General features: G+C 35.8%; 2 protein-coding genes across 2 annotated transcripts; one reads left to right on the top strand and one right to left on the bottom strand.

Moving 5' to 3' along the window:
* On the top strand, window positions 1-15491 carry LOC141293394 (1-phosphatidylinositol 4,5-bisphosphate phosphodiesterase eta-2-like). Its single transcript, XM_073825424.1, has 21 exons — window positions 1-562; window positions 3307-3453; window positions 4427-4669; window positions 4806-4936; window positions 7442-7612; window positions 7724-7817; window positions 7888-8091; window positions 8178-8298; window positions 8372-8543; window positions 8651-8758; window positions 8837-8917; window positions 9025-9131; window positions 10938-11026; window positions 11134-11319; window positions 11524-11631; window positions 11742-11866; window positions 11945-12029; window positions 13000-13146; window positions 13228-13307; window positions 13698-14865; window positions 15003-15491. Exons 1-21 carry the CDS (start codon window positions 325-327, stop codon window positions 15017-15019), a joined length of 3822 nt encoding a protein of 1273 aa, XP_073681525.1. The 5' UTR covers window positions 1-324; the 3' UTR covers window positions 15020-15491.
* LOC141293393 (probable glutamate receptor) lies at window positions 15237-24958 on the bottom strand. The gene is made up of 10 exons (XM_073825423.1): window positions 24867-24958; window positions 24499-24574; window positions 22003-22034; window positions 21196-21375; window positions 20831-21057; window positions 20566-20663; window positions 18755-18972; window positions 18432-18651; window positions 16418-16662; window positions 15237-16253 (listed from the first exon to the last, which is right to left on the bottom strand). Exons 1-10 carry the CDS (start codon window positions 24867-24869, stop codon window positions 16155-16157), a joined length of 1398 nt encoding a protein of 465 aa, XP_073681524.1. The 5' UTR covers window positions 24870-24958; the 3' UTR covers window positions 15237-16154.
* Window positions 24959-26034: the final 1076 nt, after the last annotated feature.

A 26034-nucleotide genomic window follows, 5' to 3' on the forward strand; every position in this document is an offset into this window, starting at 1 on the left:
TTGCAGGCACAGCACGCCGGTCCACAATAGCAGTCCAATTTAACCGTAACACTGGAATATTGGAGGAAAACTCACCATCAATGGACCAGAAGGAAGCTCAATCGCTAAGAGGATCAGTCAAAAAGAGGTGCCAACCTGAATTAAATCATCTGCTCACATGCACATTGCTACCCTTGAGAAGTGTTGGCTCATCATTTCAGTAACCCCGGTCTTGCTGGATGCCGCCGGTGGAAGAGAGCTGACCTTATGAGGTACAGGACTGATACGGTGGGCGACGGACATGACCAGAGGTCTAGGTTATGACTACACGAGAGTCTTGCAGTAATGAACACATCTCCAGGAATGGCACCATCATCTCCAGTCTTGTTTTCGCCATCTCTCACCCGGCGTCCCCCCACCAGTCCCGGGAGGAGGCCGGCTTCACCTTTCAGATCGCCCTCTCCTTCTATAATGACTTCACCTAAACTATGGCAGAAAGCTGCGATATCACGTCTGGCTGAGGAGTTCTTCTGGATAGGGGGAAGTATTGTTGCATCACCCAAATGGAGAATGGGCCAGATAGGTAAGAATTAAAACACCAAATGCACTAATCCTATATTTTGGTGCTGGGTTTAATTTCAGCAACTTTCCAGCAGTTCTTGTTTTATACTTTATTCAGTTTTATGTTTAGAGTCATTTTGCATGTTATGTAAGTAATTTGAGTGCACTTAATATAATCAGACAGTGTCCTAAACTATTGGCCATTGTGAGAAACGCACCTCACGGCATATGGACACAAACAATCCGCAGAGATTAGACTGACTAGCTGCGTCACATGACCCCTCTGTCCTTGATCCGCTTCTCCAAAGCAACTTTTTGAAAACATACCGTCACTTGACTGTTAAAAGTAACCTTAGTGACTCCTGGTCCATCACCATGTCATTCTGGCATATGCGCAAAAAGTACCAGAAAATAAAAGTCAGTATAATAATATATTGGTATCTTATAATTCAAACGCCACTAGTATATTATTGTAGTATGTCACCTTAAAGTTGTTTTGTTGAATTATTTTGAAAATCTGTAAGATGCCGCCCCATAAGAGTCCATCATCATTCCAGTACTTTTTCCATGATGCATGCCAGCAGACAGAAAACAACCTTACAAACCTGTGCGTGCGTGCGTGACGCAGCTGTGTAATCTGATTGAGAAGACACTTGATACATCTGCTTGAACAATTCAACTCTGACATTGAAAGGATTTTCTTAAAGGTGCATTCAGTAAAACGTTTTCCCACTAAAGAAAATAATATTATTTTTAAAAAATATAGGGTCTTACGTCTGCTTTTTCCACGGACATATCCACGGCTAGGATTTCTAAATTGCCTAATCCGTCCGGGTCCGGGTTTTGGCCACTGATGCTAACTTCTTTCAATGGAAAGTAGCTAAAGCCTGCTTGAAAAGTCGCTAAATGACGCTAGGTGACATTATACACAGTGTCATCCTATCCACCTTATTTGTGACCCTAGACCACAAAATCATTCTTAAGTAGCACGCGTATATTTGTAGCAATTGCCAAAAATACATTGTATGGGTCAAAATTATTGATTTTTCTTTTGTGCCAAAAATCATTAGTATATTAAGTAAAGATCATGTTCCATGAAGATATTTTGAAAATATCCAACCGTAAATACATCAAAACTTAATTTTTGATTGGTAATATGCATTGCTAAGAACTTCCTTTGGACAACTTTAAAGAAGATTTTCTCAATATTTAGATTTTTTGCACCCTCATATTCTAGATTTTCAAATAGCATTTCAAATATCTCAGCCAGATATTGTCCTATCGTAACAAACCATACATTAATGGAAAGCTTATTTAGCTTTCAGGTGATATATAAATATCATTTTTCATTTTTTTTTTAATTGACCCTTATGACTGGTTTTGTGGTCCAGGGTTAGATTTTGCAATGTGGATGTAAGCTGTTTTCTCTTGATGTGTTATACTTCTGGTTCATAAGCCGCTGTAGGGAAATAACAAGAAGAAAAACATAGTGCAGTAAATGGGAAAACTGTTTGCACTACAAACCAATGTGTTTATAATTAAAATAATATGGTAAGACAGACCAGTTTGCAATATCAAGTTGCAAAACGAGCTGTTTTGTACAGCTAAAAACAACTGGAACCAGAGGACAACGGAGACCAGAGGTATTAAATTTACAAATGGCCATGCCAGATTTTACAGGAAATATAAGGTGGATAGCCTTTTACATTTGTTTGCCTCTCAGTGCTCACATACTGTATTTTAATGAAGCCAAATTATCAGCAAAACTGTTTGATAAATGTTTGTTTTTTGTTGTCAGGCAATGGGATGAATATGAAATAGTGACTGAAATGTGACCCATTAACAACAGCTCTCCCTTCCAAGATGTTAATCTGGACTAAGATCCTGATTTATATTCGAGCTGTCCTCTGACCAAAATTAAATACACATAAGATAAAGACAATGGCAGTGCTATGCTGTGATTTTAGCTGTATTTGCATGTAAAATGATTACTAAAGTAAGATCCAACAGAATATCTATTTTAACAGAATGCGCTGCTACTCTCAGAGAGCACAGCAGATGTTTTCAGCCATTTAGTAAATCCCAGCCAGGGAAAATAGGCATAATTGAGGGTTTTTTACAACATGTCACCAATCGGCCATATTGCAGGCATTGAATGTAAACAGTGGCACTGAACTAAATGAAACTCACGTATTTTGCTGATTATTGCTGCTGAAAATGGTCAGTTATTGTCATATTTTGGGCTATACTAATTGGTCAGACTGGAAAAAACATTTGGAGTACTATAGACTGCCAAAAGTTAAAACAAATCAAGGAGAAGAGTGCAAAAAGGCGTGGTTGACCAAACTGAACCAGGGTTTCCATAGCAAGAATCTTGACAACATTCGTGTTTGTTCTTATCATTTCCAGTCAGATAGGTGAAATATTAGGCTAATATCTTAATTAATACTTCTCGTGTGTATCTTTACCTCGTATTAACCTTAGTTTGTCAAAATATTGAGCCCTTTCCTATTTACTAAGTCATTCTTTATATGATTTAGCAGCTTTCACACGTTTTTTCTGTGGTTTAGACAGAATAAATTAGCAGAACAACTTATTCAGTAGTACATTAACCGTGCTGTTGTTTACATCTAATTAACACCAATATGGCCGCACATCCAGGTAACTGACCAAACAGTGATGTAAGTGCAAACCCTCAATAGTAGACTGTTTATCACATGTGCAGCCAAATACTACTGCTAAAAAAATCCTCTTTTGGTTTTGCAGTGGAGAGATGCGTTTGCAACATGCAGGCTGGATCTCAAATGATTAAACTGAGAGGAAAATCCAAGGCTCTGGTGCGCCTCTTCTACCTAGATGAGCACAAGTCCTGCATCCGCTGGAGGCCCTCCAGAAAACATGAAAGAGCTAAAAGTGAGTCAGATAGATCACTGCTTGTGCTGCTGAGATACATCAGCATATGCTTGTTATTCTGTCATTAATTACTCACCCTCAAACCCGCAAGACCTTCGTTCATCTTCAGAACAAAAATTAACGATGACCTTGAATGTGTCAATTGCATTGCTGTCTATGCAGGTTCAGAAAGCTCTCGGATTTCATCAAAAAACATCTTAATATGTGTTCCGAAGATGAACAAAGGTCTTACCTGTTTGGAACGACATGAGGATTTGGGTGAACTATCCTTTTAAATCCAATGACAAGCACAGTTTGCTGTTCATGTGCAACATTTCCTTTTGAAAGAGGAGAGGAATCAACTCTTAGTGGCGGCTGTGTTAGGAATTGAAGTCTTACAGTCTTACAATCATACAGTGAAACAATGAGTCAAGAAACAGATGTTAAATATCACGGCTGATATTACATCTGGTTCATTTGTCAGACTGTGAATAAAAGGTCAAGTTGAACACATTGCATAGTAGGTCACAGTATTCCAGTAAGTAAGCTCTGCTCTGTACTATTTATCTGGGTTATAAAGTGCACAGAATACATACTATACATTGAAGCAATAGTAAGGTAGTATGCTATCAGAGTCCTTGATTGGCTACTTGCTAGGAGGAAATGCTCATTCTTGACAGCAAATGATTTTTGAAAAGAAAAAGTTTGTACATTTTAACATTTGTAGTTAAAGTTCTGTCAACATTTAGGAGTACATTAGCATATGTAGCTTCACGCTAAACACACATGTGCTATAAGCTGTATATGATTTCATGGATTCTGACTGAATAACCAATGGAAACATCTGGATTGGATAGTGTTTTTACAGCAATATTGTCTCTGAAGATCATTCTGTCAAATAAAAATGCTTTGTTCAAGTCCGAACCACTAAAATAAAAAATGATCAAACACTCAGAGCACTGCACTGTTTTATTCCTGTTCTTGTTTTGTTCAGTCACCATTGACTCCATCCATGAGGTCTGTGAGGGGATGAGAACTGAGGTCTTCAGGCGATTTGCCAACAATAACTTTGATCCAAACTGCTGCTTCAGTATTTACCATGGAGACCACGTGGAATCTCTGGACTTGGTTTCCACGAATGGAGAAGAGGCACGGACCTGGATTACTGGCCTTAAATACCTCCTGGCAGGCATCAGTGACGAGGACAGTCTGGCAAAGAGGCAACGGACACGAGATCAATATCCTTTTAATTGTGTCCACTGAGGGGGGAAGGGTGATGGTCAGAATCCACCCATAGCCCCCCCATGTGGCCTGTTTCAGTTTGTGCAAATTATAATGTATTCTGAGTGCATATTTCCTTACATTTTGTTGCAAATGGTTGAGACAGACCTTTTCAGAAGCAGACAAAAATGGCGATGGGAATCTGAGCATTGGAGAGGTTTTACAGCTGCTCCACAAGCTCAACGTAAACCTTCCAAAGCAGAAAGTCAAAGAAATGTTCCAGGTACATTCTATAGATCTCGTCAACATGCAACGTGCAGAAATCTGGTTCATATTTTAAAAGGTGGAAAAGTTCACCATCAAAAGCTGTACTAAAATGTATTATTTTGGGGAGTCGCCAACTACAATTAAATCACATTTTCTGTATTATTACCTGAGCTGGTTTAATTTGTTTTTCCAAATAGAGTGAATGAAAAAAGTTTTTGTCACAGTATACACTGCTAGTTAAAAGTCTGTTTTTATGTCTCAACAAGGCTGCATTTGTTCGGTCAAAAATACAGTACATACAGTAATACTGTGAAATATTGTTACAATTTAAAATAACAGTTTTCTATTTGAATTTATTTTTTAATTGTAATGGATTCTTGGGATGGCAAAGCTGAATTATCAGCAGTCTGATCCTGTCATGATTCTTTAGAAAGCATTCTAATATGCTGATGCTCAAGAAACATTTCTTATTATACTTCTCATTATCAATACTGAAAACAGTGCCGCTTAATATTTTTTGGAAACTATGATGCATTTTCAGGATTATTTGATGAATAGAAAGTGCAAAAGAGCAGCATTTATTTGAAATAGAAATATTTTGTAACATTATAAATGTCTTTATTGTCACTTTCAATCAATTTAATGCATCTAAATAAAGTATATATATACAGTACCAATCAAAAGTTTTTGGACAGTACCATTTTTAATGTTTTTTTAAAGAAGTCTTTTTTGCTCACCAAGCCTGCATTTATTTGTTCCAAAGCACAGCAAAAACTGTGTGTGTGTGTGTGTGTGTGTATATATATATATATATATATATTTTTTTTTTTTTTCACATTTTTACTATTTAAAATAACTGTTTTCTATTTATATATATTTTAAAATGTAATTTATTCCTGTGATTTCAAAGCTGAATTTTTACGATCATTACTCCAGCCACATCCTTCAGAAATCATTCTAATATTCTGATTTGCTGCTCAAAAAACTTTTTTTATTATTATGTTGAAAACAGCTGTGTAGAATTTTTTCAGATTTCTTTGATGAATAGACAGTTCAGAAGAACAGCATTTATATGAAATAAAAATCTTTTGTAATATTATAAATGTATTTATCATCACTTTTGATCAATTTAAAGCATCCTTGCTAAATAAAAGTATTAATTTCTATGATTAATTTCCACAAAAAAATAATAAAATAAATAAAAATACTGACTCCAAGCTTTTAAATCTTATAGTGTATAATGTTACAAAAGTTTTTATTTCAGATAAATTCTGATCTTTGGATCTTTTTATTCATCAAAGAATCCTGAAAAAATGTACTTAACTGTTTCAAATGTTGATAATAATAATAATAAATGTTTCTTGAACAGCAAATCAGCATATTAGAATGATTTCTGAAGGATCATGTGACATAATATATATTTAAATAGAAAGCAATTATTTTAAGTAGTAAAAATATTTCACAATATTACTGCTTTTGCTGTAGTTTGGATCAAATAAATGCAGGCTTGTTGAGCAGATGAGAAGAAAGTTATTGTCTCCCAACTTTTGAACAGTAGGGTATATACTATGTCAGTTCAGTTCCATAGTTTGCATAAACAAAAACTGCCGCTGAGCTAGCAAACAACCATGCTAGCTTGAATTAGCTGGTAATTTTGAAAAGTCTAATTCTACTTTGTGGTATTTCTAAATAGAAAGTTTTCCTTAAATATCATCATTGCCACGTTATATTGGTTTAAATCACTTTCAGAGTGCTATTAGCAAAGATGCAGATGAGTACACTCAGTGAGTATGTAACATATGGTTCACTTTGAACAGATGGGGTTGTCTGAAACTGGTTTAACTCAAGAGTCTCTAATCCTTAATGGAGACGTATATTTCTACTGCAACCAATACCATAACACTACTTTCACTAAAAGTACAAATGAAAAATAAAATGAAGCTACGTTGTCTAAAATACCTTTCTAATTTTAATGTATAACTGCTTATAAACCTAAAATTAAAATACACTACAAGTCAGAAGTGTTTAGTAAGATTTTAATGTTTTTTAAAGAAGTCTCTTCTGCTCATCAAGCCTGCATTTATTTCATCCAAAGTACAGTAAAAACAGTACAATTTTGAAATATTTTTCTTTTTTAAATTAACTGCTTTCTATTTGAATATTGTTTATTCCTGTGGTAAAAGCTAAATTTTCTGTATCCTTACTCCGGTAATCATCCTTACTTTCAGAAATAATTCTAATATGCTGATTTGCTGTTCAAGAAACATTTCTATTGTTATTATTATCAATAATTGAAACAGTTGAGTTCATTTATTTCAGGATTCTTTGATGAATAGAAAGTTCCAAAGATCAGCATTTATCTGAAATAAAAAGCTTTTGTAACATTATACACTATAAGTTGTTCACGGCCGGCCAACGTGAACATGCATCATTGGAAATGGCATAATAGGGCACTTTAAATATGTGTAAGATTATGTTTTACACATTTTTTCATTTCAAAGAAAACTCTGTTCATTTACAGGAGGCTGACACTGATGAAAACCAGGGGTCATTGACGTTTGAGGAATTCTGTACTTTTTACAAGCTGATCTCGACACGCCGAGATCTTTACTTACTAATGATCACCTACAGTAACCACAAAGAGCACATGGACTTGAACGACCTCCAGCGCTTCTTGGAAAATGAGCAAAAGGCTGGTGTGATTCATTTTCCATATCTTCACATAGTTATTTGTTAATTGCGTTGCTCTTTTGATGGACATGAACCATTATATTTGTAATTGGTATGTGTTATTTTTTCCTAGATGGTAAACGTGACCAAAGAGTATTGCAAGATGATCATCAACCAGTTTGAGCCGTGTTCTGAAAACCAAACACATATGGTGCTTGGTATTGATGGTGAGAGACTCTATTTGCTTCAGAATTATTTTATTATTTGTCATTTAACACATTTATCTTGCTTTCTAAGGTTTCACCAACTACTTGCGTAGTCCAGCAGGGGACATCTTCAACCCAGAACACTATCAAGTAAATCAGGACATGACACAGCCGTTGACAAACTACTACATTGCATCGTCTCACAACACCTACCTGACTGGAGATCAGCTGCTGTCGCAGTCTCGGGTTGATATGTATGCATATGTGCTTCAGGCAGGCTGTCGCTGTGTGGAAGGTAGAAATACGTTTTAATGAGGTTTTTACAATGGTTAAACAAAATATATTATAATTCAAATGACGCAGTCTTTTTTGCCTCTCCAGTTGACTGCTGGGATGGTCCTGATGGGGAACCGATTGTGCACCATGGTTATACGCTTACCTCAAAAATCCTTTTTAAAGATGTTGTTGAGACAATCAACAAATATGCATTTGCCAAAACTCAGTAAGTGGTATTTTAAATCGTTTTTTTAATAATTAATAATATAATATAATATAACTAATTCTTCCACTATCAGATATCCAGTGATCCTTTCTATAGAGAACCACTGCACTGTGCCTCAGCAGAAAAAAATGGCTGAATACCTCATGGAAGTGCTACAGGACAAGCTGGACCTGTCAAGTATTAATGTGAATGAGTCCAGGCGTCTGCCATCTCCAGAGGTTTTGAAAGGAAAAGTGCTTGTCAAGGTGAGGTAATATATTACTCTTGTCATGGAAAACATTAAGTAAAGTTGGAAAGTAGAATTTTCTTTAACCAAATCATGGAAAAAAACTGACATTGCTTTGCTTTCCAGGGAAAGAAGCTGCCAGCGAACATTGATGCTGATGCAGAGGAAGGAGATGTGTCTGATGAAGACAGCGGTGAAGAGGATGAGGAGGAAGAGGAGCAAATTAATGGAGATGTGAGATGCTTTTTTCTTTTTTTCTACATTAGAATAGTAGGAGAGTTTAACTAAAAACCGCTGTGTTCTGGATTCCAGACCACAGAAGGAGCAACAGAGACGGGCGATGAATCAAAGAAACGCTCACGGAGGTTGTTCATGGACAGCTTCAGGCGCAAGGTCTGCAAGGACTTTCCACTAGACGTATTACATTTCCAGTAAATTAGGAAAAAGAAAAGCAGCATTATACTGTTTAATGTTATAAAGTTCCGTAATCTGTGTTTCAGAAGAAAAAACGGGTCAAGAAAGAAAGGAAGAAGCCCATTCTGAGTGACTCTGATAATGAGCAAGAAATTCCAAGCAGTAATGATAAACAGGTCATCAACTATGGCAAGTGAGTATTTCAGGAGATAAGTTTGTTGGTGAATTTACTGTGAACTGTAAAAAAAAAAAAAAAAAAAAAAAAGTTAAATATACAGTTAAGAAACATTGGCATCTGAGGTTTCCAGAAAGTCACAGTTAAAAGAATAAAAACATTTCAAGACAGCATTTTGGTGCCTATATATATTCTTTACCGTATATTTTAATACTAAAGCATAACATAACTCCTGATAAAAAAGTGATACTTCACATACAGACTTTTGGAATCTTATTTTCTCTCTATTTCAACATTTTTTTTACTTAGAAAAAAATATTTAACCATAACAAAGAATTTTATTGTATTGTTATGGAAGCCCATTTCTGCCACTGAATAAAAAAAAGGTTATTGAGATTTTTTTTTCTCAGAATTGCACAATATAATTTCACAATTCAAGCTTTAAACTCAGAAATGCAAGCTAAAAACTCACAATTCTGACTATTTTTCTCAGAATTGTGAGATATAAACTCGCAGTTCTAAGGAAAAAGACACAATTGTAAGACACAATTTTGAGAATAAAGTCAGAATTGTGAGTTCTGACATTATTTCTTGGAAATAGGAGTTTGTGTCTTGCAATTCTGAATTTATAATTCGTACTTGCAAGTTTATATCACACTATTCTGAGAAAAAAGTCTGAATTGTGAGTTTATATCTTACAATTCTGACTTTATTTCTTAGAATTGGGAGTTTGTGTCTTGCAATTCTGACTTTATAACTCGTAATTCTGAGAAAATGTCAGAATTGTGGGTTTATATCATCCAATTCTGAGAAAAAAAGTTTGAATTACGAGATGTGAACTGAGAAAAAAGTGAGAATTATGATATATCTTGAGATATTTTGTTTTGATTTTCAGTGGTGGAAATGGGTTTCATAGTATTGCATAGTATACAGCTTGTTACTTGAAATAAAATAAACTGAGATAAAATATATAAAAAACCTGGTAACACTTTACAATAAGGTTCATTAATTAAACATTAGTTAATGTATTAACTAACATGAACTAACCATGAGCAATACATTTGTAACTGTATTTACTAATCTTTATTAACATTAGTTAACGGAAATACAGCTGTTCATTGTTTGTTCATGTTAGTTCACACTGCATTAACTAATTTTAACAAAATTTTAATAATGCATTAGTAAATATTGAAATTAACATTAACAAAGATTAATAAATGCTGTATAAGTGCAGTTCATTATTAGTTCATGTTTACTAATATGGTTAACTAATGTTAACTAACAAACCTTATTGTAAAGTGTTACCAAAAACCTAAACTTTTTTATATTTCAGCTAGTTGCTAATGCAATGCTGTCCTTTTCGTTTAGTTTATCTGTTAACAATTCCCATTTGTTAGCATTAGTTAACTACATTAGTTAACATGAGCTAACAATAAAACATAATTGTTAAGCATTTATTAATCCCAGTTTATAATAATTTCAACATTACTAATACATTATTAAAATCCAAATTTGTATTTGTCAATATTAATTACCGGACCCGAGCTAACATGAACCAACAGTAGTATTTTTATTAACTGACATGAAAAGAGATTAATAATTACTTCAACAAATGTATTACTGGTTGTTAGTAAATATTAGTTAATGCATTAATTAATGTTAAATAATGAACCTTACTGTTTATCTTGATGTACTCAAATAACTAAAACTTAAAACTATAACAGTACTTCGACAAATTAAATTAGCTTTTACAGTGTGTTTCAGTGTGTATCTAAATCTATCCGGTCTTATAATAGTCTGTGTTTTATGCTAATTTCTTTTCAGACGGAGGAAAACAATGAGGCTTTCTCGTGCCCTCTCTGATCTGGTCAAATACACAAAGTCAGTGCGAGTTCATGATATAGAAACTCAAGGTGAGACCAATTTTAATACAGTTTCAACCTCAGTCATTCCATAAGCACAAACTTAAAAAAAAGTGTTCTTGAAGTTTATGTCTAAACAAACTGCATGTGTGTTACAGCATACATGTGCAGCTGGCAAGTGTCCTCCTTGAACGAAAGCCTAACTAACCAGATTCTGCAGCTAAAGCCTGCTCAGTTAGTTCGCTTTAATCAGAGACAGCTCATACGAGTCTACCCTTCCAACTACCGTGTTGATTCTAGCAACTTCAATCCTCAGCCTTTTTGGAATGCAGGATGTCATTTAGGTATGAATTAGCTTTTTTCTTTCATTTATTATGAATAATTTCCATTCTAATTATCATCAAAGCCTGTTGTTTTTCATTAATGATGAAACAGCAACGACTTTGATTTGAACAGCAATGAATCCTTGCTGGCAAATGGCTCTCTCTCTTTTTTATATATCACAGTTGCGCCGTGCGTTTGTTTGAAATGTTGTTTCATCTTTGCAGTCGCTCTCAACTATCAAACAGAAGGCCGTATGCTACAGCTGAACAGGGCAAAATTTGCAGCGAATGGAAACTGCGGCTATGTACTGAAGCCAAAATGCATGTGTAAAGGTAAGTTGGTGCCTGTAGAGTACAGACAAAAAAGGCACATTTCTTTGATGCATTCTATTTATTATTTTCTTTGAAAGGCAATTTTCACCACACATAATGATTGTCCTCAGGTGCCTTTAATCCTGTGCTGGAAGACCCTTTGCCAGGACACAGGAAATCTCAGCTAGTGCTCAAGATAATTAGTGGCCAGCAGCTACCGAAGCCAAAAGACTCCATGTTAGGGGACAGAGGAGAGGTGAGTTCACTCACACTGAAAGAAAAGTACATAATAATACATAACAATCCATCTGAAATTGAATGTTTTGTTGTTTAGATCATAGATCCCTTTGTGGAAGTGGAGATTATCGGATTGGCTATTGATTGCAATAAACAGCAGACAAGAGTAGTGGATGACAACGGTAAGTACAAAGCTGGATTGTGCAAACTGAACTTGGTGTTACTTTATTGAAACCTATTTAGGGTTAATGGTGGTTAAATATGGTTTTAGTGGCTGACACTCTAATGAGTGTGAGGTGGCATTCAAACAGAACTCGTTTTTGATTTCCACCTCGCGGTTTGGTAATTGTTTTTCTGACGTAAACATACAGTCTTTGACTGTTGCGCCATGTCTGGTGTTTTTTTATGTATCTACTTTTCAATCAAGTGTATGTAAACTTTTAAACAGGGTCATTTTTATAAATTCAACGATTATTCTCTCTTGTGGAATATATGTAAACATCTCTTATGTGAAATATCTTATCCAAGTCAGTTTTAAATAAAAAACACATGCATTTTGTATAATCCCTCTTATTTTGGTAAAATAATTAACATTTTGCAGATTCTGCACGGTGTATGTTAACTTCTGACCTCAAAATCATTAGTTTCACATATGTGACCCTGGACCACAAAACCAGTCATAAGGTTTAATTTTACAAAACTGAGATGTATGCATCACATGAAAGCTCAATAAATAAGCTTTCTATTGATGTATGGTTTGTTAGGATAGGACAATATTTGGCCGAGATACATCTATTTGAAAATGAGGAATCTGAGGGTGCAAAAAAATCAAAATACAGAGAAAATCGCCTTTAAAGTTGTCCAAATTAGGTTCTTAACAATGCATATTACTAATCAAAAATTACATTTTGATATATTTACAGTAGGAATTTTACAAAAATCTTCATGGAACATGATCTTTACTTAACTCCCTAATGATTTTTGGCATAAAAAAAAAAATCTATAATTTTGACCCATGCAATGTATTTTTGGCTATTGCTACAAACATACCCCAGCGACTTAAGACTGGTTTTGTGGTCCAGGGTCACATATATCTTGTTATAGTGCAGCCAAATGTAAAGCATTGCCCATGTTTTAATGCTACATTAACAGGTTTTAACCCCATGTGGGAGGAGACACTAGTGTTTACGCTGCATATGCCTCAGATTGCCTTAGTACGCTTTATGGTTTGGGACCATGATCCAATTGGACGAGACTTCATTGGACAGAGAACCATAGCATTCAAAAGCATGTTGCCAGGTAAATTACATGCCAGTTGCTAACATTTTTGTCAATAATTCAGTCAGTCAGTCAGCCTTATATTATTTCCTTGTTCCTCAGGCTATCGACATGTCTATTTAGAAGGTATGGAAGAAGCATCTATCTTTATCCATGTTGCCATTAACGACATCACAGGAAAGGTAACTTTTTATTAGACTTCTTTTTCTTTTGCATAGATGTAGCTTTGTTGTTGATAACATTATAAAGAAGTTTTGCTGATATACACTGTGCACCTAGGGCAAAAGCTGCTTTAAATGCAAAGGATGGTCACACCAAATGTCAATTTAATTTAGTTAATAGAAATTAATAGATCTCTGTGCGGAGCACTAGCTGTTGTCAGACTCCTAGTGCAAGCAAAAATCTCACTGGATTATTACAATTAATGGCAAAATGAATGTTTGTAAATGTAACCTGATATTTCCTACTGACACACTACAGCAAAAGATAGAAATAACTGACTTAAAACCATTTTTAGCTGGTGAAAATACTAGTGTTCCAATAATTTTGTCTACCACTGTATGTATTACCAGGTCAAATCCAGCAACGCAGTAAAGCAGCTAATCAAGAAAAACCTTATGCAGACCTCTGAAGATGGCACAAGGTCATCTTTTGGCCCAAACTTCCTTCGGAAAGGTGCTAGAAAGAACCAAGCGAAAGTGAAAGGCTCAGTCGACTGCTACACCAAAGAGGACTATCTAAACAGACGTTACAGTGATGACGTGAGCTCGAAGGACAGCAAGAGCACCTCACAGTCTGAATCTTTGCTCAGAGGAGCTCAAAGTGAACCCCTAAGAAGGGCCCATAAGGTCTGTTTTCAAGAGCCAGAAGGATCTCATGAGGCACGGCGCCGCCTGTCCTCCATCACATGCTTTGGTGGAGCAGGAGTAGCTATGGACTACACCAACTTAGCTTTTGATTCAGAAACAGACATTCAGACTGTTGTTGTTCAATCACACCTTGAGGATACCAAAGAGTTGACTGTTCCAAGACGAAATAAACAGGAGCGTGAGTCTACAGACATGACGATACCGAAGATGAATGTTCCCGCTTCAACACTGAATAATCAGCCCTTGATTTCAGGTGTTAAATCTGAGGCTTCAGAGCAGGAACCTGAAATCTATGAACCTCAAGACAGTCAGAAAGCTCGATCAGAACCTACACAAGAGTGTGAGCCCTTAAACTTCCATCCAATACCTGACGGAGTACTAGATCCTTCCAGTGGAACGTTAAACACCAGAAATGTGGTGCTCAGGAATAAATTTGGATGTTCTTTAGATGGTAGGCTTAACCCTCAGTGGCAACCGTTGTCAATCCCCGCAACCCCTGTGCTGAGCAGACGCAGAAATGACCCAGATGCACCATCGTCCAAAGATTCACCATTTATAGGACGTAGGTCACAAAGCGTTCCAAGACGCCGTCCACCCTCGCCGCCAAACACACCCCATCGCGTTAGGAACCAGTACCCTCTCCCTCAGTGCAGTTACTCTGCACCCAAAAACTCTATTGCTAATAATCACAACCTTGCTGAGAGTGAATCAAGCAGCCTAAGTAGTTTGGACAGCCTTGACCTGAGTACTCTGCCATCCCGTTTCCCTGACAACCAGCAGCAGACAATGGGCACACTGCAGAGGGAAATGAATGCTCTGTTTGAGCAGAAAATGCGTGAGATTCGCTGCCATTCGCCACTGTTTTTCAGAGGTAAGTCGTAAGGCACAGAAAAGCGCTTATGTTAGTGTTGTTTTCATGCTTTTTGAGTAAACAAAAATCACTTTTTATTTGACCTTAGGAGTGATCTCACTGATGTTAATTTGTGGTGTGGTTTTCATCTTTTTTAGATTCATCCACATTGTAGAAAAAGAACATGCATGTGAAACCTAAGAAGAAACAGAAATAAATTCCACAGACGCTACAGGAAGAAAAGCGATTACATAAATACATATTTGTATTTTGAACAAGTATTACCTTGTTTAAATCTTACTCATCGGCTCATGCCATCTGGGCTTTTTTTCACTGTTTAAAACTAAACATATGTTTCTACCCTTGTTTATAAAAAAGCAGTGACACGTTGGTGTTAGATCAGGTTTATTAATTCATTAATATACATGGTGCCAGAATGCATGCCTCTTTTGTGATAGTAAGAAGTGTTTTCTTTTTTAATATATATAAATGTATTTATTTTTCCCATGTTTGGATTACAAAACAACTGTAATATGTTACTTGTCATTTTTACTTATATAAAATATTTCATTTTTCATAGACATTTTCCTTGCATTTCCTCTGGTGTACAGAATTTGTTAACAAACATAAAATCAAATTTACTCTTTGTTCAGTTGTCTGCTATCTTTGTCATTCATTAGCGAAATAGATTTCATATTTAACATAATGCTGGTCTAAAAATCTCTGTTTTGAGATGGAATGCATGAAAATAATCTAATACAAACAACTGCATTCGATTTTGCTGCAAGATTTAAATTAAAAGGTTTCTTACTGCAACTTACACTACCAGTCAAAAGTTTTTGAACAGTAAGATTTTTATTTTTTTAAAGACTTCTTTTCTGCTCACCAAGCCTGCATTTATTTGATCCAACGTACAGCAAAGACAGTAAACTATTGAAATATTTTCACTATTTAAATTAACTTTTCAAAGCTAAATTTTCAGCATCATTACTCCAGTCTTCTGTATCACATGGTCCTTCAGAAATCGTTCTAATATTCTGATATGCATATGATTGAGTACATTTTTTACTGTTTAAAAACTAACTGGTAGTGTAGCTTGATTTAAATGTAAAAAGTTGTTTAAAAAGTATTAAAACTTCTGCAATTTAGTACATCTTAATCAGTTAAAATGTAAAATGTTAAAAAAATATAGAATTATTTAACTTGGGAAATAGTAATAATACCTAGCACCGGATCATGTACAAACCTATGAACAGTAAAGTCGTTCTGCTACGTAAGACTTGCATATTACATCATTGTTGTTGAGCATTTTATGCCTTGTTTTTGTCTGAGGTTTCCTGGTCTTCCTTTGTGTTGGCCATTCTTAAACGCTGGCTCAGCTCCTGAGTCAAAACTGCGCAGCAGGATTTCTGTATGGATGAGAACAGGTTTATTTTCACCAACTGTAAAAACAAAAATTGTGCTACTGTACAGTTTAAATCTGTCCTTAAGTTTAACGACAATTAAAAATTGTAAATGTTCTTCCTGGCATGGTAGTGTGTGTTTATATTGGCATTATATTGGTATTACTTGCCTTCTGCTCCCCTGCAGTGCTGCGAGACTTTGAGGTGAGTTCAAACAAGGAGAGCAGCACTCCAATCCCAAGGCCTATAGCCAGAACCAGGAAGATGCCCTTCACGCTGTGGGCCCTCAGAGACGAGCCTTTGGCACTATCCGGTATACAGCTGCTGGCCCACCACTTAGTGCGCAGGTACGCCAGCTCCCCAGCCTCACTCAGCTGCAGGATGGCCACACTTAGGTTCTTCAGCATGGGAGATCCTGTTCCAAACAACACTGTTATTTTTGGGGTAAAATGTATTCACCCTCAGGCCACCTGAGATGTAGATGGCTTTGTTTCTTCATTGGAACAAATTTGGGGGAAATTTATCATTGTGTCATTTGTTTACTAATTGATCCTCCGCAGTGAATGGGTGCCGTCAGAATGACAGTCCAAACAGCTGATAAAAACATCACAATAATTTGCAAGTCTGAATGACTCACTCAAAATTCATTAAGTCATTCTTAACTTCAAACAGTTGCTTGTGGCTATAATATGAGTCCATAATCCATGATATTGCTTTCTCCAGTGAAAAAGTCATCTTGTTTGAATAAAGAGAGAAACATGAACAGATTAAGCAAAAACAGTTCAAAACTGTTAAAACTGTTTTAAACAAATATGTGGATTTTGATGTAAGAGGACAACAGGGAATGGACTTTTTTCACTGGAGGAAACACTATTATGGATTATTAACTAGTATTTTGGCTAGAAGCAGTGGCTAATGGAGAAGTTCACTTATATATCACAGATAATTTAATCACCACTTTGTCATTCAATTCTTAAATTCGTAAAGAAATTGTGTTGAATTTCCAAAATGCAGTTTCAATGCATCTTCAAAGGGCTCTAAACGATCCCAGCCAAAGAAGAAGGGTCTTATCTAGCAAAACGATCGGTCATTTTCGAAACAAATTGACAATTTATATACTTTTTAACCTCAAACGCTCATTTTGTCTCGTCTCTGCGATGCGCATACGAAGTCTGTAATCTGGGTGAATACAGTTAGGGTAGGTCGAAAAACTCCCATCTTGTTTTCTTTTTCAACGTCAAAACTGCCTTATATCGCTGTTTACTTTTTTTTTTGTAAAGGGCATTTTATCTACTTATCTATTTTATCTGTACGTTCACTTTGTAAACACTGGGTCGGTACTCCTGCCGCGATGTAGGACGATTTTGAAGTTGGGGAAGAAAACGAGATGGGAGTTTTTCGACATACCCTAACCGTATTGACCCGGAAAAAAAAAAACAGAGTTCACGCAGACCTAGACATGACGAGCGTTTGAGGTTAAAAAAGTATATAAATTGTGAATTTGTTTCGAAAATGACCGATCGTTTTGCTAGATAAGACCCTTCTTCTTTGGCTGGGATCGTTTAGAGCTCTTTGAACCTGCATTTAAACCGCATTTTGGAAGTTCAAACTCAGGGACACCATTGAAGTCCACAATATGGAGATAATTCCTGAAATGTTTTCCTCCAGAAACATACTTTTTTATCGACTGAACAAAGAAAGACACAAACATATTGGATGACAAGAGGGTGAGTAAATTATCTGTAAATTCTTGTTCACATTAACTGATGGATTGAAGTTATGTGGATTATTGTGACGTTTTTATCAGCTGTTTGGACGCTTATTCTGACGACACCCATTCACTGCAGAGGATTCATTGGCGAGCAAGTGATGTAATAAAAAAAAGAAAAGAAACTCATCTACATCTTGAATGGCCTGAGGATGAGGTAAACTTTTACCAAATTTGCATTTTCTGATTAACTATATGGTAACTAAAACCAGTTTATGTTTTTACACTTTTACACAATTGTAGTAAATTTCACAAGTAATTACAAAGAAACAGCAAGTAACACAGTGAATTTAACATTACATTTTGTGCAAGTAAAGAATAAAATTGTATTTTCTAATAATCTTTATTTACAACTTTGATCAATCATTTTTACAGTGTACATCTATTAAAAACCTGCATAAATATGTTTGTCTCACCAAGAGGAGTTACAATGCTGTAACCTCTCATCCCGATGACCTCATGTGCGCGGACCAGTTCGCAATGCCGTGCCACGGCCAAGTCCAAAGACACTGATTCTCCAATAAAAGCATAGTTTCCTTCCTTTGCTCTCTGGACACCCTCATCCATGGAGGACACGAAGCTCTTTCTCCGCTCCATGTGCTCAAAGATGCGACGGTAAGCTGGGTTATTTGAGTTCTGTGCAAAAAGAAAACAATTTAGTAAACCTTTTCTGTAACATCTGGCAGGAATGAATTTGAGTAATCAGAAAAACGTGTGGATATTATTCATGTGATCAGACCTTAAAGAAGGCAAGGGTGGAGGAGCCGGAAAGTGTTCCATATTCTATTACTTCCTGATTAGCCAAGTCTTCGAAACCTTTAATCATGAGCGGTGCAGAGTCAGCCCCCTGAGAGGAACTGAGGTTGGAAAAATAACAGGCCAGAAGCACGATGGCAAACAACCACCAGGTACAACTGATAACCCTTCCTGACACAGCTTTAGGGTGAGGGCCTGCACCTGCAGAAAGCAAAACAAATGAGAGGAAAAGACGTTATCCCTCCATTATCAATGACTGAAAAACAGTTTGGATGGAAAAATAGCTGCAGGCAGGCAATAAAGGGCCAAGCACACCAGTGAAATATACCTTGAAATGCTGACTACACAGTATGTGGAAAATACAATGTAGGGCTGCATATTCTGCTTTCTAAAGACAGTTGGTTTAATGGATATAAGTATATTATGTAGGAGGTACAGGCATGAAATTTTGCAGACTTTGTAAGGGTATGGCGGCGATGACGTTTTTCAAGTCATTTGTGTCCTTTTTGGCGTTTTCACCAGCAAATTTGTTTGCTGATGAAGGATTAGTTCACTTCCAGAATAAAACATTCTGATAATTTGCAGATGTTCATGTTTTTCTTTCTTCAGAAAAGAAATTAAGGTTTTTGAGAAAAAACATTCCAGGATTTTTCTCCATGTAGTGGACTTCAATGGTGGCCAATGGGTTGAAGGTCCAAATTGCAGTTTCAGTGCAGCTTCAAAGGGCTCTACACGATCTCAGGCAAGAAATAAGGGTTTTATCTTGTGAAAAAGCTGGTAATTTGCTAAAAATACATGTTGTGTCACGTTGGACAGGTCACTTGTGATGTATAGGCGGAAGTACCTATAGTAGTCAAATGCCCTTTAGAAAAAAGGTAAAACAATGATGTCGGATGATTTTGAAGTTGGAGGAGAAAACAAGATTGAGTTTTTTGCCCTACACTACTTTTCTGAACCAAAGTACACAGACGAAGAACTAACAGTGTGTGTTTTTTCCAACATGATTACATAATGCATGAAGTCGTAGATGCGCATTGCAGAGCTAGTGAAAGACAAGCATTTGTGGTTAAAAGTATGTAATTATAATTTTTTTTTTTTAAATGACAATTGTTTCGCTAGATAAGACCCTTATTCCTTGGCTGGGATCGTGTGGAGCTCTTTGAAGCTGCATTGAAACTGCAATTTAGACCTTCATCCTGTTGGCTCCCATTGAATTCCACTAAATGGAGAAAAATCCTGGAATGTCTTCCTCAAAAACCTTAATTTCTTTTCGACTGAAGAAAGAAAGACATGAACATCTTGGATGACAAAGTAAAAAAAAAAAAAAAAATCATACAGTGGACTACTAGTCAAATTGATTTAAAAAAAAATTGGGACGAAAAATTATTCAGACACTTTTGAAAGTGTTTTTTCTTTAATTGCTAAGACCTTTTTACACCACAGACTGAACAAAATTAAGCATTGCTTGGTATTGGTTGACCTAAATTAGTATCATCTAATTATGAAGATGAATTAGTTTTGACACAGTTGTAACTCTTGAGTTCTGGTCATATTTTATTACCATTTTCTAAACTATAGCGAATAAACTGTGATAATGTAAGAATGTCTGAATAAATTTTGGTTTGACTATAAATCATCATTGTAGAAAAAACGTCCATGCACCAACACACAAAAAAACAACAATATAAGTGATTATTGTGAGGCTTGATTTGAAATAATTTTGGTGAAGATTCCACAGACGGACTTCTGGTTTGTCAGTGCAGGACCTGCTGTTACATTCATTTAGATGTTTACCTTGCAGACTTAGGGCTCCCGCAGCGTACCACAAACTATGGAGAAGAGTGAAGCGATTTGGCTCAGTCTCAGGCTGACTCCATTCACAGGGACTCAACCTTAATACAAAGACAAATGTAGAATTGAGTTTCGGAGATAAGTTCATAAATCCTATTTAGAAACCGTCACGGGAAAACAGGGCAGCAGTTGTACTAATAGTATTGTGTAAAATGTTTTGTGTTGTGCTCTTGTTCTGTGTCTCTGGTGTTCTGTTCCTTTCTCTGACCTTCCCACAATGCAGATGCAGACTGCAGTCACAAAGTATGCAATCAGGATGCCGAACCAGGTCTCCCCAGAGAAGGGGGAGAGGAAGTCAAAAAACCCGGCCTCTTCAGAAACGATATCTTTGCGGAGGAGGATACTGATTCCGGTCTGCATGTAAGGTTTTGTCATTCCCACAGCCTTCTCACGGGCGGCAGTGAGAGTGAGGGGAGCCACGGCGAGATCAGCTTCCTGTGAACAAAACACATGAAAGGTTTGATATTACTTAATATCATTGGGATTATTTCATTGCCATGCTGGTTTATGATTTGTATGCATCAGTACAATACCAGTACTATTGTGTGTTCTTCTGTAAAACGCATCACATACCCCTCTTACAACCTCCCCAATCATTCCGTTCCAGTTTCCACTTTCATCCTGCCGGCCGTACGCTCCATCCTTTACCAGGTGAACCTTGTATTTGAAACCCAGTTTCTTCGCCAGCTCAGTCAGCAGATCCATACAGTAGCCTTCCAACTGCGAGCCCTTGCTCATTGTGTAGGGGTCTTGCTGAAATAAAAAAAAAATTAAGTTTCTTAGTATAATCTAAATAAGAAATTGTCCATACAATGAAATTATTGTTACTATAAATTATATTTAACAGATAGTTCACACAAAAATGAAAATTCCATTATTAATTACTCACCCTCATGTCGTTCCAAACCCTTAAAACCTTTGTTTATCTTCGGAACACAAATTAGGAGATTTTTGATGAAATCCGAGAATTTTTTTACCCTACATAGACAGCAATGCAACTGACACGTTTAATGCCCAGAAAGGTAGTAAAGACATCGTTAAAATATGTGCTGTCATGAACGTGTGTCGAAGACTGACACAAAAGAGAAAAAATGGTTGAATAAAGTCATTATTTTTGTTTTCTTGTACACAAAACGTATTCTTGTAGCTTCATTACATTACAGTTGAATCACTTATGTCACATGGACTATTATAACAATGTTTTTACTACCTTTTTGGGCCTTGAACATGTCAGTTGCATTGCAAGGTCTTTTGTTTCATCAAAAATATCTTAATTTCTGACATGAGGGTGAGTAATTAATGACACAATTTTCATTTCTGGGTGAACTATTTCTTTAAAATACATCATACATTAATCTTTTTAACTATTTTAATCCTTACCTTTATGGTGGTAACTATCAGTTCTTGCCTTGCTGAAATTGAAAGATTATAGTAAAATTATTATTATTATTTATATAATTCATTTATATTAAAGCATATGCATGATTTCATTTTAAAATACATGTTTTCTTTTTAAATATGTTTTAAAATGTAATTTATTCATGTTGGCAAAATTTTAATTTTAGCAGCCATTACTCCAGACTTTCAGTATCATGATCCTTATGAAATATGAGATACTAATCTAATTAGCTGATTTGCTGCTCAAGAATATAATTTTACAATTGTAATTTTACATTTAAATATAAAGTTCAAAAGAAGAGCATTCATGTCAAATATTTAATTCATCCTTGCTGGATATACACAAGTCAAAAGTTTTTGAACCGATTTTTAATGTTCCTAAAGAAGTCTCTTCTGCTCACCAAGGCTGCTTTTTTTATTTAAAGTACAGCAAAAACACTAAAATTTCAAAATATTTTTACTATTTAAAATACCTCTTTTCTATTTGAATATATTTTCAAATGTAATTTATTCCTGTGATTTCAAAGCTGAATTTTAGCGTCAATAATCCAGTCACATGATCCTTCAGAAATCATTCCAATATTCTGATTTGCTGTTAAAAAACATTTATTATTATTATTATTATTATTATTGTTTTGAAAACAGCCAAGTTTCTTTGATGAACAGATAGTTCAGAAGAACAGCATTTATCTGAAATAAAAATCTTTTGTAACATTATAAATGTCTTTATCATCACTTTTGATCAATTTAAAGCATCCTTACTAAATAAAAGTATTAATTTCTATAATTTCATTCCCAAAATCTAAAAATTAAACTGACTCTAAGATTTTGAATGGTATAGAGTATATATTGTTACAAAAGCTTTTTATTTCAGATAAATGCTGATCTTTAGATCTTAAGATCTATTTATCAAAGAATCCTAAAAAATGTACTCAGCTGTTATATTGATATTTATTAATATTGATAATAATAATAAAAAAAAATGTTTTGTGAACAGCAAATCAGCATATTAGAATGATTTCTGATAGATCATGTAACTGAAGAGTAACGATGCTGAAAATGTAGCTTTGATCACAGGAATAAATTACATTTTAAAATATATTCAAATAGAAAGCAGTTATTGTAAATAGTGAAATATTTCACAATATTACTGCTTTTGCTGTATTTTGGATCAAATAAATGCAGGCTTGGTGAGCAGAAGAGACTTCTTTAAAAACATTTTACTGTTCAAAAACTTTTGACTGGCAGTGCAAGTTTTAATTTTAATCGTGCTGAATCCAAACTGTTGAACAGTAGTGTAAATAACATTAAGATCTCATCACAGGACCCTGCGGGTAAAACCAAAATTTGAATGAAATTTGAAGCGATTGAAGTCGATAAACAAAACAGAGTCCTACTGAGTAAACACATCTGAAAACCTCAGATCTGTTCAAGAGTGCGTTTGTTCAAAAGTGACCTCAAGTTGACACAGAGAGATATGGCCAAGCTTTCAGTGGCTCCTCTATTGATCTGCCAAATCCGTTCTCTGGCTTAGAGTCTCATTTCCTGCTGCATTTGTGTCACAAATAGCTCCATCTTAAATTAGCCAGAGTCATCAGAGAATCTTTTGTTCAGCAGCCATCTTTAGCGAAAAAGCCCCATCCCAGCTCCGTCTGCGAATCTCGGGGAGATAATGATGAGTGAATGGCACGGCTACGTTTGATGCCCTCTTAGGCAGCTTCCGGGTTTCCGGAACCCGCAACGCTTGGCTGCGTTGTTCTGCTTTCTCAGAAGTGAGAGACAAGAATCTCATTGCAGGGCTGAACTGTGACTAATTGGAGTTACTGTTTTTTGTCACTTGATATCGAAGGCCTGGTAAGGGCAGTCAAAGCGTATCTGAAGCTGAAGTTAAGCAAGGCCCTCAGGACTCCATCAACACCATAGAGTGATGTTGACACTCATCAGCTCCTCCTATTGAATTTATGACAGACACAGAGGGTCCCCGACATGCTGTCATAGCTTGGCATGTCTTAAACACTGTTCTGCTTGTTCGAGGCTTTGAATTGATTTATAACCGTTTTTGAGAAGGTTTCAGCTGGCTGATTTCCTGTCTGTCAGAATGGGGTATGAAGTGTGCCAAGCAGGATGTGGTCACTATCTTTGATGATGTGCCCAGCTGACTGTTCAGCTATTTATCATATGACAGGCCTGTGAAATTCAAGAAGTTCACGCAGCGAGGACAAGACAAGTTGGCACAGATTGCATCATAGCTGCTGTTTATGAAATTACACGAGATGCCGTAAAAAATAAGTAATGCCTCTATTGTATTCTTTGCAGAAGCAGAAATGATTCTAAGATGGAATACAAGAAATAATTTGATGTGCTGTGTGATGCCATTACATCATAACAATTTCACAGGAGACAAAAACAGAATATTCTAAAACATGTTTAACTTTTACATTATATATCCATATATCAACAATCAAACTTTGGAAATACCTGCTATGCAGATATCTGACGCCAGCAGCAATACTACGCAGATAGAGACAATTCCCAACATGTTGCTGATTCTGACCTGCAAGCCAAAAAGACATTCTGACTGTTTATATATTAACACTTTTCTCAATTACAACATTACATGTATGTATATGCTTCATATAGTCTACTTTATTACAATTAATAATACTAAATAGTCCTAATACTGAATAGGCTGTTTAGTATTAATAAATATAATTATATGTACAACCACATTTTAATGACAGTAATAAAATATGAGCAGTTTCTACAGCATACTTCAAATCAAACAGACATAAATGACTTTGTAAGGATCTATCAATCAAACAGCATCCTCCCAGTTTCATACTTACCATTATGTCTGCTGTGAAATTCCACTGTGCTGGGGCTGCACTGACACTGGCGCCGATCAAGACAGTGCTGTGCTTTGCAATAATGAATTAGAGGGTTCCCACTAAAGGCTTGGGGAAAGCCAATGAGTTTCGGGGGGTGGAGAAAGTCATTCAAACACTTATAATGAAATGTGGGTTGATAGAATGTTCTGGAGCTAGATGAATTATAGATTTGATATAGGCCTACTTTCAGAATATGTTAGATACAGACCTTTGTCTAACTATAGTAACCATGATTTTTAAATTTAATTGTAGTAAAACCATGGTTAATGTTCGTAAGAGGTCTTAAAGGTGAAAACAAGATAACCGCCAAGGCAACCATTTTGCTTTAAAGCCACTTTTATGCACAAACTACAATAATAATAAAAAAACTTACAAAATTAACCATGGTTTTATTATAGTAAAAGTGTGGTAATCATGTTTTTGGCAGATTAATGGTTAATTTGTGGTTACCATCATCTGACTATAGTAACCATGATTTTTTAGTTTTACCTGTAGTAAAACCATGGTTAATGTTTGGAGGAGGTCCTGAAGGAGAAAACAAGATGACTGCCAAGGTAACCATCTTTGTCATGATCTGGGCTGTGGGTCTCCCCTCAGCCTCCTGAGGTCGCTGTTCCTACACTGCACTTCCTGATTGCATTCACCTGTCTTTGTCATTAGCACTGATTTCACTGAGCATGACGTAACCACATGAAAGACACCAAATCACGGGACCTGAGAACACAGCCGATCCATGCACCGTGACAATCTTTCTTTTTAAGGCCACTTTCATGCACAAACTACAATAAAAAACCCTTACAAAAATGAACTATGGTTTTATTATAGTAAAAGTGTAGTAATCATGTTTTTTTTCTGGCAGATTGATTACCATTTGTATAACCACAGTTTTACACAAATACCATGGTTAAACTATGGTTAATGTATCAAAACCATGGTTAATTTGTGGTTACCATCTTCTGATTATAGTAATCATGATTTTTTAGTTTTACCATAATGTTCGGAAAAGGTTGTGAAGGTAAAAACAAGATGACCGCCAAGGCAAACATCTTGCTTTAAAGCCACTTTCATGCACAAACTACAATAAAACCATTTACAAAAATTAACTTTTTTTTTGGCAGATTGATTA

The sequence above is a fragment of the Garra rufa genome, chromosome 20 (genome assembly GCF_049309525.1).
Source record: "Garra rufa chromosome 20, GarRuf1.0, whole genome shotgun sequence".
In the NCBI taxonomy this organism is placed as follows: domain Eukaryota; kingdom Metazoa; phylum Chordata; class Actinopteri; order Cypriniformes; family Cyprinidae; genus Garra; species Garra rufa.

Bases quoted from the DNA above. Each gene is read 5' to 3' on its own strand.
- LOC141293394 (XM_073825424.1), top strand. From the start codon at position 325: ATGAACACATCTCCAGGAATGGCACCATCATCTCCAGTCTTGTTTTCG. The intron at 9,132-10,937 runs GTGAGTATTTCA...ATTTCTTTTCAG, and splicing joins CAGGTCATCAACTATGGCAA to ACGGAGGAAAACAATGAGGC. The intron at 11,320-11,523 runs GTATGAATTAGC...TCATCTTTGCAG, and splicing joins GAATGCAGGATGTCATTTAG to TCGCTCTCAACTATCAAACA.
- LOC141293393 (XM_073825423.1), bottom strand. The intron at 22,035-24,498 runs GTATTTCCAAAG...TTTCAATTTCAG, and splicing joins GTCAGATATCTGCATAGCAG to CAAGGCAAGAACTGATAGTT. The intron at 21,058-21,195 runs GTATGTGATGCG...TTTTGTTCACAG, and splicing joins TTGGGGAGGTTGTAAGAGGG to GAAGCTGATCTCGCCGTGGC.